Genomic DNA, 15,275 nt, shown 5'->3' with positions numbered 1-15,275 from the left:
TGCAATGCGTGGGTTTATTTTTTATTTGTGTAAGACCACAGCTATCAATTATAGTCTGGAGCGCTACGCACGGTGGGTCCGATGGGGTATTCATACAGATATTAAAGTCCCCCATTATAGTTATATTATCGGCGTGCGTCACTACATCAGCAACGAACTCTGAGAATTCATTGATAAAGTCCGAACAGGGCCCTGGGGGGCGGTAGATAACAGCCAGGTGTAGAGGCAGCGGTGTGACAGACCTCATAGTAAGCACCTCAAACGATTTATATTTATTATTTATATTAGGACTAAGGTTAAAGTTTTCGTTGTATATTAGTGCGACCCCCCCACCCCTTTTGAGCGGACGGGCAATATGCGCATGTGTAAAGTTAGGAGGACATGCCTCATTTAGCGCAAAAAAGTAGTTTGGTTTAAGCCAGGTTTCGCTGAGACCGATGACGTTAAGATTGTTGTCTCTGATGACCTCATTAATTAACAACGTTTTGGGAGACAATGATTTTATGTTTAAAAAACTTATATTATAGGTAATTGGCTGTTTTAGGGAATTTTTGATCAAATTATCTGTCGTAGTAATATTAATAATGTTGTGTTTATTATGCCCAGTGCACTTAATATAATTACGACCATATCTAGGAATTGATACGACGGGAATTTTCTGATTGTTTGTTTGGTGCTTTGATAAACTGCACGCATCATAGTTTTCCACCTCAGTAGAACGCATGTCTAACTCTGAAACAATCAAAGCAGAAAAAACTTGTTCTAATTTAACTAACTCCTTACCTAGACCAGTCGTCTCGTATCTTCCATTTAAATCCTGCTTCAGGATGGAGGGAAGTGGTGTTCTGTGGGCATTAGCCTTTAGCTTTGTTTTTAGCCCCGCTCGGCATCCGCGTTTCCGATCACACCACTGGCGTCTGCTCCGTTGACGGCCTCCGCTGCTACTATACTCCCCTGCTTCACAGGCCGCTGGATGTAGCCGGTGAAGTATTCCCGTGCTAGCTAGCAGGTCTAGCAAGCACGCGTCTATCAGTCCAAAATGGCCCGATCTGTCCACATCCAGAAGTGTCTGGCGGTCGTAAGTGATCACGGAGTGACCACGATGTGAGCCAGCCATGAAGTTTGCAGAATTGTCCGGTATTTTTTTATTTATTATGACATTTCTGGAAATAAATCAGGAACACCATCCAGGTAGGTATTCTCGTCGTCAGATTCATCTTCTCTGTCGTCCGCCAGAAAGTGCGTCTGAACAGCTTTATTGTCTGCTGGGCTAATCGCTGTGGTAATCAAGACGGTTAAACAGAGAACACAAGACAGGAAATATAACAACATCCACACAACGTCAGTCTTGTTGAAAACGGCCATAGATACTAAATATCAAAGACTTGTATTTGCCAAACACGTCCAACCACCCCTCCCACATAGATGTATCTATGCCAGAGTACTTTTTAATCTTACCGTTAAGGGTGTGCAGGCCTTCCAGTGCTTTGGTCAGGCTACTTTCTGCATCAGTGTAGTTTGGTATGAACGTGCAACACTGTTCACCAAATATTGTGCACACGCCCCCTTTTTCCGCTAACAACATGTCTAGTGTTATACGGTTTTGAAAAGCCATAAGGAAGGTGGCGACGAGTTGATCAGCGACGGCTTCAAGTCGGCCTGTGTAATTTTCTAATCCCTCTACGTTCTAGTAGACATAGTTTATTCTATCAACATTCTTGTTAATCGTACACCACCAGTAGACGGAGGATTCAAATCCAGCTACAACTTAATTTACCAATTTATAGTCGTCAGAAACACTTCTTTGGACACCCATTGGATCGATCAAGTTAGATCTAAAACACTTTGCCAGTTTACATCATGTCTAGTTATTTTCCAATGTCCAGGTATCAAAACTGTTCAGATATGTTAACAATCCTTGTACAAATATTCATACATGTACTATGTGTAAGCAGTTATCTTATGATAAGTTTCCTAACTGTTGTACGTGTCAATGCAGGTATAATTAGCTTTTTTTTATTTTATTTTATTATTTTACATATTTATCAAATATTAGTTTCTGTTTTGTCTCTTTAGCTACAGGTACATTTTGTTTTGCTCATTACTTCAATCAAACCTTTTTTGACTCATCTTGACTAATTGTCTGGGCTTTTGCATACAACACAATCAATTTGTGTAGCTTTTCCTACTTGCTCTGCCATAAGGAACAAATTAATTGCCAAAACAGGAACCAATTATTATCAAACTTTGACACAACTGTGACAGTGGAATTTGTAGTGTGCTAGTTAACATGTCCCTTTAATAAGACAAATACAATCCCAAATACTTTTTTTTTCCATTATATGACCTTTTTACAATGTGCTAAGTGTACTCAGCTTGGTCTTTCCACTATCTTTACTGCTGTCTTAGTTGTTTACAACCTCTCTCCCCCCTTGGAGAATGCCAATGTTTCCTTTTCATCGATTTTTCAAAATGTTGGTAGCTGACAAGGTCTTCCAAATATTATTTCAAAGGGTCTTAGTCCTGTTGTACTTGTAAGGTTCATATACTGTACATTTGTACTAACTCTTTGCATAATGCTTTTGCTACTGTTAGCACATCTGCTTTTCCTTTAGGAAATATTTCTGCCCACTTTGAAAATGCATCTACTATGACCGGACAATAATGTTTTCCTTCACTTTCATTTAGTTCAATAAAATCCATGCATAGATGTTGTATACATTTTTTTTATTTTTTGTATGAATTAAACTATAGGAAGTATGGTACTTCTAGTCATGTCCCTCCTGTTGAGCCATAAGTTCACCTATGGCTCACAACTGCTACCCACTTCTACTGATTGTTTGGTACGATTAGTGTATTGTCTGGACATACATAGATGTATTCTTTGTACAACGTGACTCTGTTTTTTTTTTATTCATTTATCTTTTTCTTTTGGAGTACTTTGTTGTTGCATATATTTTAGTATATCATTATTTATGTCACTAATTTGTAATTTGAAATGTGTATTTCTTTTTCCTGTTCCTTGTTTTGCTGCTCTGTCAGCAAACACACCTCCCAGTGACACTGCGTCTGCTCCTTTGGTGTGTGCTGCACATTTGCATATTGCTATTTTAGCTGGTAGCTGTACTGCTTTTACTCATTTTTTCCCAATAATTCTCCATGTTTTACAGGTTTTCCTGTTGACGTTGCTATATTCTTCCAGTGTTATGCAAATGTGTGCACTGTTGAAAATGTGTATTGGCTATCTGTGTATATTGTGACCTTTAGATCTTTCATTACTTTACATGCTTCTATTAGTGTTACTAATTCTGCATCTTGCATTGAGTAATTTCAATCAATCAATCAATGTTTACTTATATAGCCCTAAATCACTAGTGTCTCAAAGGGCTGCACAAACCACTACGACATCCTCGGTAGGCCCACATAAGGGCAAGGAAAGGAAAACTCACACCTAGTGGGACATCGGTGACAATAATGACCCAGTGGGACGTCGGTTACAATGATGACTATGAGAACATGATACTGTGAATGATCAATCCATAATGGATCCAACACAGTCGCGAGAGTCCAGTCCAAAGCGGATCCAACACAGCAGCGAGAGTCCCGTTCACAGCGGAGCCAGCAGGAAACCATCCCAAGCGGAGGCTGATCAGCAGCGCAGAGATGTCCCCAGCCGATACACAGACGAGCAGTACATGGCCACCGGATCGGACCGGACTCCCTCCACAAAGGAGAGTGGGACATAGAAGAAAAAGAAAAGAAACGGCTGATCAACTGGTCTAAAAAGGGAGTCTATTTAAAGGCTAGAGTATACAAATGAGTTTTAAGGTGAGACTTAAATGCTTCTACTGAGGTAGGATCTCGAACTGTTACCGGGAGGGCATTCCAGAGTACTGGAGCCCGAAATGAAAAAGCTCTACAGCCCGCAGACTTTTTTTGGGCTTTGGGGATCACTAATAAGCCGGAGTCCTTTGAACGCAGATTTCTTGCCGGGACATATGGTACAATACAATCGGCAAGATAGGATGGAGCTAGACCGTGTAGTATTTTATACGTAAGTAGTAAAACCTTAAAGTCACATCTTAAGTGCACAGGAAGCCAGTGCAGGTGAGCCAGTATATGTATATATGTATGTATATATGTTTATAAAGGTATATACAGTACAGGCGTAATGTGATCAAACTTTGTTGTTCTTGTCAAAAGTCTAGCAGCCGCATTTTGTACCAACTGTAATCTTTTAATGCTAGACATGGGGAGACCCGAAAATAATACGTTACAGTAGTCGAGGCGAGACGTAACAAACGCATGGATAATGATCTCAGCGTCTTTAGTGGACAGAATGGAGCGAATTTTAGCGATATTGCGGAGATGAAAGAAGGCCGTTTTAGTAACGCTTTTAATGTGTGCCTCAAAGGAGAGAGTTGGGTCGAAGATAATACCCAGATTCTTTACCGTGTCGCCTTGTTTAATTGTTTGGTTGTCAAATGTTAGAGTTGTATTATTAAATAGAGTTCGGTGTCTAGCAGGACCGATAATCAGCATTTCCGTTTTTTTGGCGTTGAGTTGCAAAAAGTTAGCAGACATCCATTGTTTAATTTCATTAAGACACGCCTCCAGCTGACTACAATCCGGCGTGTTGGTCAGCTTTAGGGGCATGTAGAGTTGGGTGTCATCAGCATAACAGTGAAAGCTAACACCGTATTTGCGTATGATGTCACCTAGCGGCAGCATGTAGATGCTGAAGAGTGCAGGGCCAAGGACCGAACCCTGGGGAACTCCACACGTTACCTTAACGTAGTCCGAGGTCACATTGTTATGGGAGACACACTGCATCCTATCAGTAAGATAAGAGTTAAACCAAGACAGGGCTAAGTCTGACATACCAATTCGTGTTTTGATACGTTTTAATAAAATATTATGATCGACGGTATCGAAAGCAGCGCTAAGATCGAGGAGCAGCAACATAGATGACGCATCAAAATCCATCGTTAGCAATAGATCATTAGTCATTTTTGCGAGGGCTGTGGAGTGATTTGCCCTGAAACCGGATTGAAAGGTTTCACATAGATTGTTAGACACTAAGTGTTCATTTAACTGCTCCGTAGTTGTAAGGTATCCCCAGCTGAATGACAGATAGTTAACAGCAATGGAACCTCACTGGGTCCATTTGTACACTCTCAGTTACATTCAATCAATCAATCAATGTTTATTTATATAGCCCCAAATCACAAATGTCTCAAAGGACTGTACAAATCATTACGACTACAACATCCTCGGAAGAACCCACAAAAGGGCAAGGAAAACTCACACCCAGTGGGCAGGGAGAATTCACATTCAGTGGGACGCCAGCGACAATGCTGACTATGAGAAACCTTGGAGAGGACCTCAGATGTGGGCAACCCCCCCCCTCTAGGGGACCGAAAGCAATGGATGTCGAGCGGGTCTAACATGATACTGTGAAAGTTCAATCCATAGTGGCTCCAAGACAGCAGTGAGAGTCCCGTCCACAGGAAACCATCTCAAGCGGATCAGCAGCGTAGAGATGTCCCCAACCGATACAGGCGAGCGGTCCATCCTGGGTCCCGACGAGCGGTCCATCCTGGGTCTCGACTCTGGACAGTCAGTACTTCATCCATGGTCATCGGACCGGACCCCCTCCACAAGGGAGGGGGGGACATAGGAGAAAGAAAAGAAGCGGCAGATCAACTGGTCTAAAAAGGAGGTCTATTTAAACATTTAACATTGATATTATACATGTGGGCCAATAGATAGAAATGCTGTTAAATGTAGCTTTGATGTGGCAAGCTACTTTTGCAGTGTAGCGTGTAGTGTAGCTTGCTACAATTCTCTGAGGATAGTTTAGCTACATTTAATGGAGAGTAACTTGTAGCTTAGCTTACTACATTTTCCAGGTCGCTTGCCCATCACTGTCTATTTGGCCTAGCTCACATCTGAATAGTTTGAATACTGCAAACTTCAATAGAGTAACACCTCATTTGTGTTTTATGTTCTGCAGACGTCCAGCAGGTGTCAGCAGAGAGTCATGAAGATATTCCCTCCAAGCAGCAGGAGTGGAGCTCCAGTGTGGGACAGAAGGAGCTACAGGCCCCCTCCCACATTAAAGAGGAAGAGGAGGAACTGTGGAAGCAGCTTCAAAGGTTGGTGGAGGATAATGATGAAGATGAAGCTCAGTCCTTACAGCTTCATCACAGTCAAAGTGAGGAGAACAGAGGGGCGGAGCTTGTAAGTCAACACATCACAGAAGCTGATGGAGAGCATTGTGAAGATATAAAGTCGGAACCAGACAGCATCTTTGCTCCACTGTCAGACATGGACCACATGATGTCACACTCTTCTGATCACAGTGACCACATTCAAGAACCTTTGGAGAGTGAAAATGACTCTAAAGGTGATACGAGACATCACACTAACAACAAAGACTCTGACTGCTCTGAATGTGGGAAATCATTTAGACTGAAGAGTGATTTTACAAGACACATGAGAATACATACTGGAGAGAAACCTTTTACTTGCTCTGTTTGTAAGAAAAGTTTCTCCACAAAGCAACACATGACCACACACATGAGAACACACACCGGAGAGAAACCTTTTACTTGCTCTGTTTGTAAGAAGAGTTTCTCCGTTAAGCCTGCCATGACCAGACACATGAGAACACACACCGGAGAGAAACCTTTTACTTGCTCTGTTTGTAAGAAGAGTTTCTCCGTTAAGCCTGCCATGACCAGACACATGAGAACACACACTGGAGAGAAACTTTTTACTTGCTCTCTTTGTAAGAAGAATTTCTCCAGAAAGTCTAACATGACCGAACACATGAGAACACATACTGGAGAGAAACCTTTTACTTGCTCTGTTTGTAAGAAGCGTTTCTCCACAAAGCAGCATATGATCACACACATGCAAACACATACTGGAGAGAAACCTTTTACTTGCTCTGTTTGTAATAAGTGTTTTTCCAGAAACCCTGACATCTCCATACACATGAGAACACACACTGGAGAGAAACCTTTTACTTGCTCTGTTTGTCAGAAGAGTTTCTCCACAAAATCTAACATGACCTCACACATGAGAACACATACTGGAGAGAAACCTTTTACTTGCTCTGTTTGTAAGAAGACTTTCTCCACAAAGCCTAAGATGTCCGCACACATGAGAACACATACTGGCGAGAAACCTTTTACTTGCCCTGTTTGTAAGAAGCATTTCTCCACAAAGCTTGTCATGACCAGACACATGAGAACACACACTGGAGAGAAACCATTTAGTTGCTCTTTTTGTAAGAAGTGTTTCTCCAGAAAGCCTGACATCTCCACACACATGAGAACACACACTGGAGAGAAACATTTTACTTGCTCTGTTTGTAAGAAGAGTTTCTCCACAAAGTCTAACATGTCCTCACACATGAGAACACATACTGGAGGGAAACCTTTTACTTGCCTTGTTTGTAAGAAGCATTTCTCCACAAAGCTTGTCATGACCAGACACATGAGAACACACACTGGAGAGAAACCATTTAGTTGCACTGTGTGTGATAAGATGTTCCGGCATAAGTGTCAGGACAGTAAACACAAGTGTGTAACAGTCATGGAAGCTGCAGGGATTTAAAAACACTTAGTGATTGTGCTAAATGTACTTTAAAAACACAGCATGTTTAATATGAATGTATATTTGATGTTGTATGTAGTGCCTCTCATCTTCTACTGTTAAGTTTAAAGGCCTACTGAAAGCCACTACTACCGACCACGCAGTCTGATAGTTTACATATCAATGATGAAATATTAACATTGCAACACATGCCAATACGGCCTTTTTAGTTTACTAAATTGCAATTTTAAAGGGGAACATTATCACCAGACCTATGTAAGCATCAATATATATCTTGATGATGCAGAAAAAAAGACCATATGTTTTTTTAACCCATTTCGGAACTCTAAAAGGGTGAATTTGGCGATTTAAACGCCTTTCAATTGTTCGCTGTCGGAGCAATGACCTTTCACCTGTGACGTTACAACGGGAAGCAATCCGCCATTTTCTCCACCACATTACACACACAAGTCAAATCAGCTCTGTTATTTTCCGTTTTTTCTACTGTTTTCCGTGCCTTGGAGACATCATGCCTCGTCGGTGTGTTGTCGGAGGGTGTAACAACATGAACAGGGACGGATTAAAGTTGACTTACGTGGAGTGTGCATCGATTAGCATGGCGTGCTAATCGATGTTAACATGCTATTTAGGCTAGCTGTATGTACATATTGCATCGTTATGCCTCATTTGTAACTATATTTGCATCCAGCCTTTCCCTCCACCCACATTTAATGCCAAACAAACACATACCAATTGACGGATTCAAGTACACCAGTGGTCAAAAGATGCGAAAGTCCTTTGTTTGTTCTGCACATTTTACCGACGACAGCTATGCTACGACAGATGGCACAGAGATGTGTGGATATCCTGCGACACTCAAAGTAGATGCATTTCCAACGATAAAGACAACGAAATCACAAAGGTGAGTTTTGTTGATGTTATTGACTTATGTGCTAATCAGACATATTTGGTCACGGCATGACTGCCAGCTAATCCATGTTAACATGCTATTTAGGCTAGCTGTATGTACATTTGTAGCTATATTTGCCTCCAGCCTTTCCCTCCACCCACATGTTATGCCAAACAAACTTTTACCAATCGATGGATTTAAGTTGCTCCAGTGGTCAAAAGATGCAATCGTTGGTTAGAAGGCGATCGCCGAATAGCTTCAAAAGCTATTCGCTCAATAGCTTCAGTTTCTTCTTCAATTTCGCTTCCGCTATCTGCCTCCACACTCCAACCATCCGTTTCAATACATGCGTAATCTGTTAAATCACCTAAATCGCTGAAATCCACGTCTGAATCCGAGCTAATGTTGCTATATCTTGCTGTTCTATCCACCATGTTTGGTTGTATTGGCGTCACTATGTGACGTCACAGGAAAATGGATGGTGGATTTACAGATAGCGAAAATCAGGCTTTTTAAACCCTTTTTTGGGATATTCCATGATTGGTAAAATTTTGAAAAAAACTTCGAAAAATAAAATAAGCCACTGCGAACTGATTTTTATTGGTTTCAACCCTTCTGAAATTGTGATAATGTTACCCTTTAAATTTCCCTTGAGTTTCTTGTTAAAGGGGAACATTATCACTATTTCAAAAGGGGTAAAAACAATAAAAATTAGTTCCCAGTGGCATGTTGTATTTTTTGAAGTTTTTTTCAAAATTTTGCCGGTCTCCGAATATCCCTAAAAAAAGCTTCAAAGTGCTTGATTTTTGCTATTTGCGATGCCACTGTCCATTTCCCTGTGACGTCATACAGTGCTGCCAATATAAACAAACAATGGCGAATAGCACAGCAAGATATAGCGACATTAGCTCGGATTTTGACTCGGATTTCAGCGGCTCAAGCGATTCAACAGATTACGCATGTATTGAAACGGATGGTTGGAGTATGAAAGTATTGAAGAAGAAACTGAAGCTATTGAGTGAATAGCTATTGACGCTATTCATAGCCATGGCATGGCCGAATAGCTGCGTCACATTCTGACGTCATCCCCTCCAGAGCGATAAACAGAAAGGCGTTTAATTCGCCAAAATTCACCCATTTAGAGTTCGGAAATCGGTTAAAAAAATATATGGTATTTTTTCTGCACCATCAAGGTATATATTGACGCTTACATAGGTCTGCTGATAATGTTCCCCTTTAAAAACGTCGCGGAATGATGACTCATACGCGTGACATCACCTGTTGGAGGGGACATGTTAGCGTAGCACCAAACACGGCTAAAAGTCGTCTCTTTTCATCGTGCAATTACAAAGTATTTTGGACACCTGTGTTGCTGAATCTTTTGCAATTTGTTCATTTAATAATGGAGATTATAAAGAAGAATGCTGTTGGTGGAAAGCGGTGGATTGCAGCTGTCTTTAGCACCGAGACACAGCCGGTGTTTCTTTGTTTGTTTTTAACACAGAGCGGTCAAGCGAACATGTTTTCTCTACGTCAACCAGCATGTTTTTGGATGGGGAAATTGTGATATATATCTTACCGGAGAAATCATTGGATTATTCGTCGTTCTGCAGCAGCTGTGAGCTTGGCTCCTCGGCTTCTCTCTGAGACACAGTGTGTTCACCGCAGCCATCCGACCTCGAGGTATGCCTTTACAATCTTTAAAACCTCACTAAAACACTATTAAAACAATAAGCAGATAAGGGATTTTCCAGAATTATCCTACTAAATGTGTCTAATTACATCTGAAACGCTCACACTGCCGTCGCCCGGAGCCGTCACATTTTTTTTTTTTTTGCCATTTTTTCTTCTAGTCCTTTACTTTCAATATCCTAATTCACAAATCTTTCATCCTTGCTCAAATTAATGGGGAAATTGTCGCTTTCTCGGTCCAAATTGCTCTTACTGCTGGTGGCTCCCATTAAAAACAATGTGAATATGTGTGGAGTCCTACAACTCGTGATGTCACGCGCACATATTTCCGGTACAGGCAAGGCTTTTTTATTAGCGACCAAAAGTTGTGAACTTTATGGTGGATGTTCTCTACTAAATCCTTTCAGCAAAAATATGGCAAGATCGCGAAATGATCAAGTATGACACATAGAATGGACCTGCTATCCCCGTTTAAATAAGAAAATCTCATTGAAAATCTCTACTGAAATGAGATGTTCTTATTTAAACGGGGATAGCAGGTCCATTCTATGTGTCATACTTCATCATTTAATTTTGCGATATTGCCATATTTTTGCTGAAAGGATTTAGTAGAGAACATCGACGATAAAGTTCGCAACTTTTGGTCGCTAATAGAAAAGCCTTGCCTTTACCGGAAGTATGTGCGCGTGATGTCACGAGTTGCAGGGTTCCACACATATTCCCATTGTTTTTAATGGGAGCCACCAGCAGTAAGAGCAATTCGGACCGAGAAAGCAACAATTTCCCCATTAATTTGAGTGAGGATGAAAGATTCTTGAATTAGGATATTGAAAGTGAAGGAATAGAAAGGAAAAAAAAAAAGTGACAGCTCCGGGCGACGGCAGTGTGAGCGTTTCAGATGCAATTAGACACATTTACTAGGATAATTCTGAAAGATCCCTTATCTGCTTATTGTTTTAATAGTGTTTTAGTGAGGTTTTAAAGATTGTAAAGGCATACCTCGAGTCTAAGAGAGAAGCCGAGGAGCCAAACTCACAGCTGCTGCAGAACGACAAATAATCCACTGATGTCTTCGGTAAGATATATATCACCATTTTCCCATCCAAAAACTTGCTGGTTGACGTAGAGAAAACATGTTCGCTTGACCGCTCTGCTTTCACAACAAACAAAGAAACACCGGCTGTGTCTCGGTGCTAAAGACAGCTGCAATCCACCGCTTTCCACCAACAGCATTCTTCTTTATAATCTCCATTATTAATTGAACAAATTGCAAAAGATTCAGCAACACAGATGTCCAAAATTCTCAGTAATTATGCGATTAAAGCAGACAACTTTTAGCTGTGTGTGTGCGCAGCGCTAATATTTCCTGACAGTCCTCAACGTAACGCGTATACGTCATCATTCCGCAACATTTTCAACAAGAAACTCCCGGGAAATGTAAAATTGCAATTTAGTAAACTAAAAAGGCCGTATTGGCACGTGTTGCAATGTTAATATTTCATCATTGATATATAAACTATCAGACTGCGTGGTGGCTAGTAGTGGCTTTCAGTAGGTCTTTAGGTCGGGGTCTGATCATGACTAGTCATAAATATCGACACCAACATCGCCCCCTTGTGGTGGAAAATTATAACAGTCATAACTTCCTTCCACATGCTCCAATCTTCCTGATTTGTTTTAAGGTGGGTGAAGATCATCGTCATTCTACATCCTGTGCGCAAATTCAAAATGACATTTTTCATACTCGGCACATTTTCTAACATAATCTTGTTAATATGCTCAATAAGGTTCTATTCAAATGTAATACAAGTAATACGTAAGACTTTATTTGCACACTTAAGGAGATACGTTTCCAGGTGAAAAAGATGCTACCTCGCTAAAAAGATTAATTGTTAATCAATTTATTTTCCATGAATTAATTTACATCCAGAACACACATTGTTAAATTTCTTATTATATTATAATCATTATTATAATTGAATGTAAGTTTGTGTAAAATATTTTCACACAACAAAGTGTGAATACATGTTATAAAGTGTGGGGTTGAGTTATAATTGATATAATACAATTAGGTATGGCAAATGCATTTTGTTTACTTGCCAACTATTCAAATTATATTTAATATACATATTTATATAATGTCATGTAATATGACTTCAACATTATTTATGTTAATATAAGACTTTATTTGCTAGCCAGTTTTGGTTCTGAGTATTTATTTTATTTTGTTATTGAACAATTAAACACACATAAACAATGTTTAGACACATTAAGGTACTTTCAATACAATATGAGTCAATGTTTTTTCAATATTTTACTCAGCAATATAAAAAAAACATCACATTAAATCCAATCCTCTTACAAACAAAACCCGTTAAAGAAAGTAAAAGTAAATATGAGAGACCATTCGAATAAGATTAAAATAAAATATGTATAAATAAATGATACACTTAAATTATTTCAGTAAATATAATAAGGGCTTTTTCTATTTTGTACAATCTTCCAAGATTAAATTAATAAATTCAAATCATTAACACAATGTTAGAATTTGGATTTCACTTTAAGAAAGACACTTTTGTGTATGAGAGCAAATGTTTCACACTTTTTAAAAATTGATATAAATTCACGACACGATCGATCCACGCATGCGCGAAGAGTACGTCACTTCCTGGACTTACAATTTGTTTTATGTCAGAGTTCATGCCAGAGGTGGGACCAAGTCATTGTTTTGCAAGTCACAAGTAAGTCTCAAGTCTTTGCCCTCAACTCTCGAGTCAAGACAGGCAAGTCCCGAGTCAAGTCCAAAGTCAAGACTGGAAAGTCTCAAGTCAAGTCCCAAGTCCTGCATTTTGAGTTTCGAGTCCTTTCAGGTCATTTTAATCACAGACTAATACATTTACACAGATTATGTATGTTTTTAAAATGCTGTATTTATTTATTAAAACCAAGTGCATTTGAAATTGCAGGAAAAAAAATAGTGCTGACCTTGCAATTCATAATAACACTATTAACCAGTCATTTTAAACATTTAACTCATTGCTTTACAGAATAAACACATTTGGAAAAACAAGTTGAACTGTACTTATTTGTAAACAAAGTGTTAACATTGTATTTCCATGTCATATTGCATTGTAGCTAGTTAGTTCCACAGCAGTTTCTATCCTGTTCTTACCTTATGTCATTGATCTCATCTCATTCTGTTTGTGTGTTTATGTCTGCGTACACATGAAAAACATAACAAATACATGAAAATAACAATGAACAATGTACTGTTTAGATTTCAGGGCCCTATGCAAAAGCAATCTGTACACATATTCTTAATATAGGGTACATTTTAACTGACCTTTATTTGACTGTGTTTGTCTTTTTGTAGGTGGCTAAAATATGCGGTGCTGCTGACCACCGTATAACCTTACGTTACAGTTTGTGATACACTGACTAACGTAACACTATGTGTAGGTACCTCATGCAACCCTGCTTGAAAAAAATCACTTTACAAAAAGTATGAATATGGTAGCAAACTGCAGTGGATGCAACAGATTGTCGTGTTTGCAATGACGTTATAACCAGAGACATCTTATAAGTAGACGCCGCATTGGCTGCTGTGACGCGAGCAATTTGGCCGCCATCTTGAAGTGGTGATGAGGAGCTGGCGAGCAGCTTAAACTGACAGTTGACAGGTAGAAAACAAAGATGCCGGGCGGTGTTCAGCGTTTTCCTGTTAATATTAGCGGACTGTTGAAAATAGGAATTGGGGGATTACTTTTCACAAGTAAGATTTAACATTAACGTACTATTGCCTTCTGCCTGATTGTAGCTGAGATAGGCACCAGTGCCCCCCGCAACCCAAAGGGAATAAGGAGTAGAAAATGGATGGATGGTTGTATTTTGTGAAAAGAATATTACAACAGAGTTGTGAAGGAGCAAAGATCTTCAATATTTGTATGTGAAAATCACAAAGAAATCTTCTGGGGGAGGATGACGCCCCTACAGGTATTTGCTTTACAAACTTTCAGCCCCACCTAAAACAAAATTCACCAGTTGCCAATGATTATGATGCATTCTCATTTTAGGCAAAATATAAGACAATACTTTCTTAACAGTATGTATGTAACCAGGAATAAGTTTTCAAGTAACAATATTCAAATACTAACATTGTTGGGTACAACCGAATTTAGTTTTATTCTGAATCCAGTCAAACAGATTGGTGGTTTTAGCTGATCTAAAAACTTACAGGTTAAAGTTAAAGTAGCAATGATTGTCACACACACACTAGGTATGGTGAAATCTGTCTTCCGCATTTGACCCATCCCCTTGTTCACCCCCTGGGAGGTTAGGGGTGCAGTGGGCGCCCGGGAAACATTTTGGGCGATTTAACCCCCAATTCCAACCCTTGATGCTGAGTGCCAAGCAGGAAGGTAATGAGTCCCATTTTTATAGTCTTTGGTATGACTCGGCGTGTTAATATATGTTTATGTTGAAGTATTTGGCAGACGCATTTATCCAAAGTGACATACATAAAAAATACATATAAAACAATCACTGAAAACATGATCATTTAAGGGAAGAATATAATAGAATATCAATACAAAATGCCAAGACAGAATAAACTCCCTGCTGCTGCAGCAACAGAGATAGTCTATAGGTCCGTAAGATACATAGATATCTAATGTATTCATACATTTTTTTATGTAGAACATATGCATGTATATACATATATACATGCATATGTTTTTTTCCCCTTCTCTGGGATTATATTCCCAGTATTGATCTTGGACGTCTGGTCACTTATAGCATATACAAATATTCTGTTACTGTTAAGCAAACAATGAATAATAAAACACACCAAAACATGTGTCCTTTTATCATAGTTACACGTATGACGAAAATCAGTGTTTTTTAGTGAGGTAAGATTAATTAAATGCGCCGACTGTTCATTGCTCCTGCCAAATTAATTGCACTGAGTGGAGCGGATCACCACTCCAAGATGGAGGCCGACTGTTCATTGCTCCTGACAAATTAATTGCACTGAGTGGAGCGGATCACCACTCCAAGATGGAGGCCGACT

General features: G+C 39.6%; 1 protein-coding gene across 1 annotated transcript in view; it reads left to right on the top strand.

Annotated features, from left to right (window-relative positions):
- LOC133546723 (zinc finger protein 568-like) overlaps positions 1 to 15,275 on the top strand; it is a 55,604-nt gene that overhangs the window by 22,837 nt on the left and 17,492 nt on the right. Inside the window, exon 3 of the mRNA XM_061892526.1 lies at positions 6,017 to 7,407. Coding sequence (XP_061748510.1) covers positions 6,017 to 7,407 — 1,391 coding nt within the window. The remainder of the gene's footprint in view (positions 1 to 6,016; positions 7,408 to 15,275) is intronic.

Source organism: Nerophis ophidion, unplaced genomic scaffold (assembly GCF_033978795.1).
Source record: "Nerophis ophidion isolate RoL-2023_Sa unplaced genomic scaffold, RoL_Noph_v1.0 HiC_scaffold_38, whole genome shotgun sequence".
NCBI classification, from domain to species: domain Eukaryota; kingdom Metazoa; phylum Chordata; class Actinopteri; order Syngnathiformes; family Syngnathidae; genus Nerophis; species Nerophis ophidion.
Note: the sequence above shows the minus strand (reverse complement) of the source record. Positions and strands in the feature narration are given on the sequence as shown.